Below are 10,956 nucleotides of genomic sequence, written 5' to 3' on the forward strand. Positions count from 1 at the left end.
GATCCATTCCAAATAGCGAGAATTAGGATTCTTGATCCAACTACTTGGATATGGAAGTCTTCTTTCATTTTCGGTGAAATAAGACCAAGTTCAGGTACCTATGTGTCACCGCGGCTTTGACAGGTGCTAGTAGTGAACCTATGACCACTATGAGTCAGACTCAATAGAACCGGATCCATTCCAAATAGCGAGAATTAGAATTCTTGATCCAACTACTTGGATATGGAAGTCTTCTTTCATTTTCGGTGAAATATATAAGACCAAGTTCAGGTACCTATGTGTCACCGCGGCTTTGACAGGTGCTAGTAGTGAACCTATGACCTCCATAAGGAACCTTCTGCAAGCACTAGCTTGCATTACGATACTACAGAACTATCTCCTAAATGTTAATGCAAATGTACAGCTAGCAAGAATTAAACTGTGTGGTAAGATTGACATTATGCGTCTTGGTGAAGATTAATGAATTTTTAGCTGAGAAGAGCATGCTGATCTCTGTATTCTCGAAAAGATATTAACAAGAACGGGGCAACAACAGTTGGAAACGACATATACTCTGTTAGTTTAGTAGATAAAACTACTGCATATATTGATGTTATGACAACGCTTCTGTTTACTTGTGTTTTTGTTCTTGCATCATTGTGATTTCACTAAATTGAATATATTTCGATGGCATCTTATTGGCACTTTATGTATGGACTCAAGTCAAATATATTTTCATGCGTTTTACTTAAGGAATGTTATTTGCTTACGTTGCAGAAATAGGCCACAAAGTTGACATACTACAAAAGACCACGTATCCAATTAAATGAAGAGAGCTTAACGACGGATAACTAAGCATTTATGCATTGGGGAGTTTGATTGCTAAGCTATTTAATATGCTTAGCATATCATCTACACATGGTCTTATTGTTGCGCATTTGAAGAGGTTTAATAATACTCTTGCGTTCCTGGAATAGGAATGTGATTGTTCGTGCATACGCGCGGGTAACGTCCTTATTGTTGGCTCTCGCCTCCACCGGCGGATGGACATGCAGATGATGATAGCAGGCAGCCCGCCCGGTGTGGCGGTGGACGCGGGGCGGCATACTGACTACTTCCTTTGTTCGGCCACATCTTGTAAGCGCGTCGACGACGGACGCGAACATCATGCCAAAGCACGTGAAGATGCCCCAAAAAGCAGCGGTCTCTCCGCTCTCCAGCGAAGAGGCTGGCAGACTTTGGCCAAAGCGTCAGCGGACGAAAATATATACGCTACGATGCATCTCATGCCGACTAGTTCGTTATACTATAGTGTATCAACAACACCAACCGATATTATCATTGGAGGACAGCACAAAAGCATATATGTAGACTGACCAGACAATTCGCGGTGCCCGAAGAAGGATAGCTAGATATATGCCCGCGGGCCTAATGCAATGAATTATTGTGGCTGCCACGGTCGGGTATAAAGATGCATCATGCATGCGCTCTTGTCTTCTTGGACAAGCAAACGTACGTGTCCATATATCAGTACTGACCGACCGAACATGCTTTTGCCGCGCAGCACATGCATTGCATTCTACGGTAGTACTGTGTTGGGCCGTCCCATACCCGAATTTTTCTTTGAACATTTAAGATTATATTTTTCTACAAAAGTAGTGTGAATGCTTGAGAATAAAAAGCGCATAAAATTCTATAGTTATAATATGGTGCCCTACCGCGGAAAATACACAGAAGCTCCTAGATGCCGGTGAAACATATATAAATATTAAATATTTAAATTAAAAAAATAGCAGGAAAGATTAAGAAAGCTGGAATTCCAGGGTATCAATTATGGTCGATCATTCTACTCACGTATGAAGTTTCATGAATGACATCCACGGAAATTCTTGGCGAAGAAAATATAGTCTGACCTACGATTCATTCAAATTATGTTTTTCATATAATAAAAAATTGTCTTGTTTACTGCAAATACCATGAATGCCATTTCTTGGTATATTTTATTTTTCCTGGTTTTTTTATTTTCCCTTGTATTTTTTGAATTTAATATTCATATAGGGTTGACGGGTACCAAAGAGCTCCAAATCCTCGTCCACCACGGAAAATACACAGGAGTTCCTTGCAGGGCCGACCCTGTGTTTCGGGAGGCCCTAGGCGAACTCGATGTCGATGCCATGTGCCCCTATGTCCTAAGATCATATATATGTATGCGCGTGCGTGGTACATAAACTTAAACATAATAATTGTTGGACAATGCCATATTATGAAAGAAATACTAAAAAGATAGAAAATTGAAAGTAACATGATATGATTACCTCAAATAAGAACCAAATTCAACTGACTCCATCGACAACAATAATACTTAAGTACCCTTCAGTTGTTGAATCTTCAGATCCCTTTCTATCTTTTTTCTCCTTGTTTGAGCAACTGACAAATGCTTCTTAGGCAACATGGCGGGCTAATGTCCTAATATTATGAAGAAAAAATTATTCAAGGAATTAGAAATTTATACATCGGATGATTTGAATGATTGGAACCCTAGACATGTGCATAGAATTACAAAAAAAGGATGGTTAAATACATACTATGAAAGATTGAATTCGAAAACTATACATTAAAATTTGGAACTTCGTGTACACTGAAATTAGAGGATGGATCATGGATGAATAGTTGAATACGTTCTAAAAAATAAAATAAATTACTAAAATTGGGGTTTGCAGGGATGGATCAGGAACATGGTACAGAGAATTATGCATGAATACGTATACATACTGCTGTGGGCTGCGCTCACTGCTCACATACATACGTATACATACTGCTACGGGCTGCGGCTGCTGGATTGCCGCACGGCGGGCGACGCGCACAGCGGTGACCGAGGCGACCACAGCGACGAGTGGACGAACAGACGAGCGAGGCGTCCGCAAGATCTTTGATTGATTTGTTTCACAATCGAAACGAGCGGCCCTGCCGTGCGGCGTGCGTGACGCTTCGCTAATCGCTACCTGCTATCTGATGGGCCTACCTCATCTCGTTTTTCTTCTCTCATAAATTTTTTTCTCACCTATTTTTGCTTGGCTATATTATATATGTGCACTACATCATGGGCCCCTCCCTGGGCTGGGCCCTGGGCCGTCACCCCCCTGCCCATGCCCCAGGGCCGGCCCTGGTTCCTTGGTGCCGTCCATCCTACCACCAATGTTATAAGTTTGTAAATGGGAGTTAATATGGCATTCTTTGGAGAGCTCACCCGCTAAAGCTATGCACTTTTAACACTAAATTAAAAATAACGCTAATAGCCCGCTATAGCGTTAAATTTGGAGTCATTTAGCCCGCTAAGCTGCTATACAAAACCATCCTTGAGCCTTATTCTTTGTTTTTGTTTCTGATATATATGATGCATTGATGCAAGGTTTGCTTATTGAATTAGGAGACTTGATTGGTGCTTGGATTTTGATGTTAGAACATGTGTATATGTCAATTATATGCGATATATCATATACGATGCCTAATTGTATACTTATGTTTTCAATTTTTCATGATTTAAGAAAAACACTAAATGGGGCTTAGCTTCGCTATAGCTTTTCATAGCTTCTGACTGAGCCGACTAAATGGCATAGCCCGCTATTTAGAACATTGGGTTTTTTGCTCAGTGACACCATAATAAAATTCTCGATCATAGCTCATAAAATTAAAGTACTACTCCCTCCATTTCAAAATATAGCGTGCCCATGCTTTTCGAGGTTCAACTTTGATCATAAATCGAACCAACGAGACCGACTGCGGCGGAGCAAAAATTATAACAGTGAATTCATATTCAAAAGAAGTTTTCAATTATATAATTTTTGTTCCCGCCGCAGTCGGTCTCGTTGCTTAAATTTATGATCAAAGTTGAAGTGCGAAAACCGAGAACACACTATATTTTGAAACGGATGGAGTATATATTGCTGTAACCAAAGGCACGATAAAAATTACATGAATCTTTCTTCAGGAAAAAAAAACTAGGTGTACAAACAATCGCCCACACATTGCTGCAGGGCTGCCCTTTAATCACAAATTCACAAAGAAGAACCAGAATCATGTACTGTATCCAAGAAAAAGATATCCATATCAACAATGGATGCCCGGCGGGGATCAGTAGCGGCTGCACTCTGCGGGGAGCCCCTGCGGGAACCTGTACCCATCCTCGCAGTAGTTGTAGCGCATGTAACTACGCTCCGCCCACTTGACGGTGCCCCACTCGGCGCCGTCGAGCTGCTTGTTCATCCACCTGCTGCTGCCGGCATGGCACGCGCCGCCGCTGACGCAGGCGTTGGCGTAGAAGTTGCGGTAGGAGACGACGAAGGGCGCGTTGGACCAGTTGATCGGGATCTTGCCCTTCTCGGTCGCCCAGTAGCTGCCGTCCCACAGCGTGGCGTGCAGCCTCATGGGCCTGGAGCTAGGGTAGGGGAGGCCGGCGAAGCGCTTGAAGGACCGGATGAAGAGGTTGTCCACCTTGAAGAGGATGTTCTCCGGGTTCCAGATGATGGTGTAGGTGTGGTAGGCGGCGGCGGGGTCGAACCAGAGGTCGAATTGGTGCTCCTTCTTGCCATCGCCGTTGGCCCACACGTTGGTGTTGAGTACAACCGGGTGGCCCGTCGAGTTGCCCATGAACTCCATGTCGATCTCGTCGCGCCACTGGTCGTCACCGGAAGAAAGCTGCAATTAACAGCAACGTTGAGTCTAGCTACTAAAGAATAAAGATCGATCGTGCCAGGTTAATAAGTTTTGGTCCTTGTAGAAGTAAAGCTGATGGACTTACGTAGAAGCAGGAGACGGTGCCGGCGGAGTTTCCCGGGATGAGCTTCATCTGGATGCTGAACTCACCGTAGAGGAACTGCTCCTTGGAGTTGAAGCCGGCGGCGCCGGATTGCTGGTTGAGGTTGAGCATCACCACCTGCTGGCCCGAGGCGTCGTACCCCGTGCGGACGGTGCCGTCCGTGTTGAACCTCTTGTCCAGCCAGGACTTGGCTGAGGCGGCCTGCAAGAGCGCCAGGGCCACGGTGAGCACAGCCAGAAAGCGCCGTGCCATGGTGGCTGCTATAGACTAGGGAGCTTCTTGTTCTTGGAATCAAACGAGCTTACAAAGTGGAGTGCCTTGTGTAGTGAAAAGAAGCACGGGAGATGTCGCGGTTTTATAGTGGTGCCGTCCAGCTGCTGTGCCCCTGCACTGTTTGTCGATGCATGCATGGGGCACATTTTTCTGCCGGCATGCATTATCGATCTGGTGGCGCGAAGGTCGTTACAATTATTCGGGCAGCACATGGGTACAATCTGCCATAATCTCTAATCGTTGGTGTGTTCATACGTACTCCAAGCCAGAAATTGGTGGTTTGATGAGATGTCTAAAGGAACACTTAGATTACTGTGGGACCCAGAAATTGGGTGGTGGAACCGGCCACTGATTAAGCCTATCAGCAAAACAAAGATTAAGTGCTGGAATCCAGTCGAGCGACACGTACGTACGTAGGCACCGCCACTGATGATGCCTCGCTAATCTCTCTCGGCCACTCATTCATTTCCTGAGTTGTGTGTTCGTCGGTTAACCACCTCGCCGCGCTCGAGCATCAAATATACCATGTTACTAGCATGCATAACGAAATGTAAGGACCTAATTAATCCTGATTAGCAACTAATCAGACAATTAAGCTATTATGGGGCCATTCAACAAAAAATAAACTATGATGGGTCGCTCAATGATGCATTGCGGGTTAGAAATGGAGTAAAGCTTGCATGCCACATTGGAACCACAAATAGATGCTTATATGATTTTAAAAAGATGATACTTTCTCTATAAAAGAATATAAGAGTATTTTGGTCACTACTTGCGGAGCAAGTAAACGCTTATTTCATTTGCAAAAATGATTAGATTATAAAATTCACCGAAAGTACAAAGGATCTCAAACATGATAAAAATTACACCAAGATTTTGAGACCATCGCACGATCACTATTGACGTCAAAACGAGCCCGGGCGAGCCGCTGTCGCCACGCCCCTATCGGTGCGACTTGACCTTGTCGATGATAGCCGGGAAGTCGGCGTGCACGTGCCCCTAAGGACCAGCGTCCTCGAGCCGCAGTTGTCACCAATGAAACCCTTACATGGACATGAAGCACCTGACACTAAATCTTGCCATATGACGAGAAACCCTAACCTCACCGTCCAAGAAGACGGCAAAAATCTATGTCGAAACTCTGTCGACTACGTCCAGACGGGTGAATTTGAGGAGAATCGGAGCCCGAAAGATAAACTCGAAGAAGAATCATCATTCGTCCGAGCGCCGCACCTGCGAGGACCAAAAAACACCAACCTAACTAATAACGGGAGCGGAGGCACCGGGATTCCCCTTCCCGCTATAGACCGCCTAAATGCTAGATAGTGGGGAGGCGAATCCACGGACTCACTAGTGAAGCTTGGATGGAAGGGTTTGTCTTGGCCGCCTGGGGTTAGAGAAGGAAAAGGAGAATACTTCTTATCAAACCTCTCATTAGAAACTAAGCATACGTGTACTCTTGGTGCAACGATGAATAGTTTGTTGGCGTTGTTTAATTTTAATATTTCAATACTAAATCCCTATAAGACCTGCAGGGTGCGTCCCCTTTATCTGCATTCACTATTTGGCGCTTTGGTGACTATTTTAGTTGTTTTTTTAAACAAACAGGCGCACACACCTCGTCTCGTTGCACAAACTGCAAAAAAGTCGCGCCCGGCAAGAATCAAACTCGCGATCACTTCATCAAGTACAAAGTAGGCTAACCAGTCAGACACCTTCGCACTTGTGACTTCTCTCTTCTTTTTCTTCCTTTTATTGTTTTTCAATTCGCAGAATGCCCCTGGTTTTCTGGACCAGTTTTACTTTGATTTTATTAATTTTTTCTCTTTCTCTTTTATCTTTTTCCTTTTTTCAAAAAATGCCTAAACATTTCCAAGTTCGATGTTTTTTTTAAATCAGTGAACTTTTTTAAAAATTGGTGTCATATTTGATGATTCTTTTTTTCAAAATTGATGTTTTTTTGACAATATCAATGAACTTTTTTCAAAATTGAAGAATTTTTTTTCAAATTCATGTACTATTTTTAGAAATTAATGACCCTTTCCAACATTGTGAACTTTTTTCCAAAATTGATAAACTTTTTTTCAAAGTTGGTAATTTTTTAAAAAAAATCTAAGAACTTTTTTCAAAATCAATGAACTCTTTTTAAAATCAATGAAATTTTATCACTTTTTTAACTTTTCTCACAAATTGATGAACTTTTTTCAAAATGCATCAACTTGTTTTCAAATTTACGCTTTCTTTTTCAGACAATTTATATTGGGTATACGTTAACGTTTACTAAACAAAAGCTTAACTAGCACCGTTTTCCAGTAGTAGACAACAAAACTAATTTGGTCTAGTGGTTAATGCATTAGGCTCTCAATGTTGTCGTGCCGATTTTGAATCCTGGCTATCCCAAATTTTGGTTAGGTTTGATTTTTTTTTCTTCACATTTCCTTTTCGAGTAGGTTACTAGGCCGGCCCGCTACACATCGGTAGCGAGTTAGTGCCAGCCGGCGCTTAGAGCGCCCATTAGGAGCTCCCGTCTTTATCTCGCCTGCCCGTGACGGCGCTGGGTGATGGAGCAAGACCCTAGTGGGCCCACCCAATAGGATCTTGTAGTTTTGGTACACAGCTGTGTCTCATTCATTTTTCTTTTTGATTTTTTGAACTGTTGTTAATATTTTTGAAATATTCTAAATAAATATATTCTAGGAATTAAATTGTTTGAAATTTTGAAAACTTCCATCGAGCATTTAAAAAAATGTCCATGCAGTGTAAAACATTTGTTCATCAATTTTTGTTTAAAATGGGACATAAAAAGTGTTCACCCGTTGTCAAAAATGTTTATTAATTTTCTAAAAATGTTTCTACAATGAAAAAAATGTCAGATGCTTCTCAAATGTATTGTTCCATTCTAAAAAATGTTTGTGACATTAAATAAATTTTCACACATGTTTTAGGAAATGCATGTGACGTTTTCTAAAAATATTATACAATGTAAAAATATATATGTGATTATTATTTTTAAATCTTTTTGTACCATTCAAAAAAATGTTTGTGACATTTAAAAAAATGATCATGCATTTAAAAATTATGTTTGTGATGTTTTAGATTGTTTCAACAATGTAAAAGAAGCTCCGCTTATGTACCAAAACTGTACAACATGTATTTGAAAAAACAGGGGAAAATTAAAAATGGACAAAAAATAAAAAATCAAAAAAAATTGCACGAAACCTTCCTAAAACCGGCTAAAACCATTGGAAGATTCCACGAACCGATGTACAAAACCTTCTGGAGGACCACTTCACTGGGTTGGCCCACTTAGACGACACAACAACTCGCGCCAGGCGCGAGGGAGAGCAATGTCGCGCAGGTGGTATGTCTCAAACATATCTAAATTTTTTAATTCTTTGCTATTATATTATCACCTTTATATACCTTTTATAGCAATTTATATTATTATTTGGACTAACCTGTTAATTTAGTGCCCAATGCCAGTTCTTGTTTTCTACTCCCTTCATTTTTATTTACTCCGCACGTATGCTTTGACTGAAGTCAAACATTATAAAGTTTAATCAAGTTTGTAGAAAACAATATGAACATTTACATCAACAAATTTATATGATGTGAAAATATATGCAACGATGAATCCAATGATATACACTTGGTGGTGTCTATGTTAATTTTTTTTACAAACTTGTTGAAAGTATATAAAGTTTGAGTTTAGACAAACCTAATATGCAGATTAAATAGAAATGGAGGGAGTACTCGTTTTTGGTTTCGCAGGAAATCAATATCTCCGGAGGTCCAAATCACTTGCCAATTTAATACGTTTTTTGGGCAACAAGGAACTTTGGAAGCTTCGGGAGAGGTCGAGACGATCAGCAGGGGGGCCCACACAGCCACCCGACGCACCCTGGGGGTTAGGGCGTGCCACCTGACCATTTGGGGCCCACCTACACCGCCTTAGGTCAATTCTACCGCCATAAATTCATATAAATACCGAAACCCTCCGCCATATCTTCAGAAGAATGTTATCACCGCCACAAGCTCCTATTTCACAAAGATCCCATCTGGAGGCCTGTTTCGGAGTTCTGTGAGAGGAGGAAGCCATTGTTAGAATCTTTTTTATCAACATTGCGCCTCCATGATGATGTGAGTAGTTCTAACAGGACTTAGGGTCCATAGTAGCTAGATGACTCTCTCTCTCTCTCTCTGGATCTTCAATGCCATGTTCCCGTGAGCTTCTCACATGATCGGGATCAATTCGATGAAATCAGTGGTGTGTTTGTTGGGACATGATGAATTGCCATTTTATGATCAGACTGTTCATTGAAATCAATTGAATCTTCTAAGGTTTTATTTGCTCTATAATTAAATAGCTTTGCATGGTCTCTGATCTGTCTATCTTCTTTGGCCAAGTTCAATGGGTTTTTCTTCAGAGGGAGTGGTGCTTTGTAGTGGGTTCAATCATGCGGTGCTCTAACCCAGTGAGAATAAGGGCCAAGACATGTGTTGTATTGTTTCCACTAAGGGTGGAATGATGGGGTTTTGCCATATTGATTGGCTTCTTCCTGTCTACATTATGTCATCTTGTTTATTGCGATACTCTGTTTCTTGCATACTTAATATCTTGAGATGCATGCTATATAGCAGTTTTGGGGTGGAATATTAGTAGTAGATGAATTGGATTAACGGTCTACTTATCACGGACGTAATTCCTATATGAGATTATACCATGAATGATCATAGTCATAAATATCGCAATCTGATCAATTGCCCACCTGTAATTTGTTTACGATGCTACTTGTTGTTTTCGAGGAACCTATGCCCCTGGGTCTATTATCCATTACTTTATTCCTCCACACAATTGACACTATTTTTTTCGTTCTACTTTTGCTACTATTTTACTATATCACTTGTGTTTTACCTTGTAGTATTTAGCAAGACAAGGGGCTTGACAACCATCTTGTCGTGTAGGTATTGTTGACTTGTTTAGCTTGGAAGCTCATACTAGTTCAATAAACCTTGGTTCTCTAACCGAGGGAAATATTTATTGCTTGCCGATTCACCCTTCCTCTTGGCGGGATCCAACGACTTTTGCGGGAGTAGCAAAGACTTTGCTAGCGCCGTTACTAGGGAATCTTCTCCTACACAAATACGTACCATACTCTCACATTACATACTTGTTATTTACCTTGCCTGTGTATGCTATATTTATCGTTGACACACAGAAAGCAAAAAATTGATATGGATCCTTCTCCACTAACTAGACTTTTCAAAAATTCTAAATATGATAAACCGATAGCTCATGATGAAGAAAATTCTATTGGGGAAAGCTCTTTGAAAGAAAAGATAAAGTTGTGTGTGTGCTTCTTTATCTTTATTAATTTTCTCTTGAAAATCATGAATCCAATTTTTATATGAAGTGTTAAAAGAAGAATTTTATAAAGTGATTGATGAGAGTTCCATGAATGACAATGGTATTAATATGAATTGGATGAATAATGTTGTGCTAATAATATGCAAAGCTATAGGCTTGGGGATCCTGAGTTTGATGAACATGATCTTTTTAGCCCCCTACTAATGAAGAAGATTTAAATGAAAAGTATTTGGGATAAACATGATAATCTTTGATTCAAGTAGTGAAGATGACACCCTTGATGAAAATATTGCTTTTTATGGTGACACTATGTCTGTAGGCACTACTGATGATGATTTTGTTATGTCCACTTTTTTAACACAGTACAGACGCAAGCGCTCATACATACGCGCATACACTCACCTCTATGAATGCACCCACACACACCCTATCCCTATGAGAACTTTCGAGAGACTGAACCGACATATCATGTTGAGATTTATGAAGTCACCGTAGGCGCCTCTTCGTCGACGAGAACGTC

The 10,956-nt window shown here is 41.0% G+C and overlaps 1 protein-coding gene across 1 annotated transcript; it reads right to left on the reverse strand.

Annotated features, from left to right (window-relative positions):
* Positions 1-3,926: 3,926 nt before the first annotated feature.
* On the reverse strand, positions 3,927-5,130 carry LOC125530933 (xyloglucan endotransglycosylase/hydrolase protein 8-like). The gene is made up of 2 exons (XM_048695348.2): positions 4,778-5,130; positions 3,927-4,674 (listed from the first exon to the last, which is right to left on the reverse strand). Exons 1-2 carry the CDS (start codon positions 5,045-5,047, stop codon positions 4,111-4,113), a joined length of 834 nt encoding a protein of 277 aa, XP_048551305.2. The 5' UTR covers positions 5,048-5,130; the 3' UTR covers positions 3,927-4,110.
* Between the last annotated feature and the right edge of the window lie 5,826 nt (positions 5,131-10,956).

Source organism: Triticum urartu, chromosome 3A (assembly GCF_056163025.1).
Source record: "Triticum urartu cultivar PI428250 chromosome 3A, HENAU_Tu73, whole genome shotgun sequence".
NCBI lineage: Eukaryota > Viridiplantae > Streptophyta > Magnoliopsida > Poales > Poaceae > Triticum > Triticum urartu.

What these genes read in the sequence shown, in the direction of transcription:
- LOC125530933 (XM_048695348.2), bottom strand. Translation starts at nt 5,047, where the DNA reads ATGGCACGGCGCTTTCTGGCTGTGCTCACCGTGGCCCTGGCGCTCTTG. An exon ending in GCACCGTCTCCTGCTTCTAC is followed by an intron (nt 4,675 to 4,777) that starts GTAAGTCCATCA and finishes TGTTAATTGCAG; the next exon opens with CTTTCTTCCGGTGACGACCA.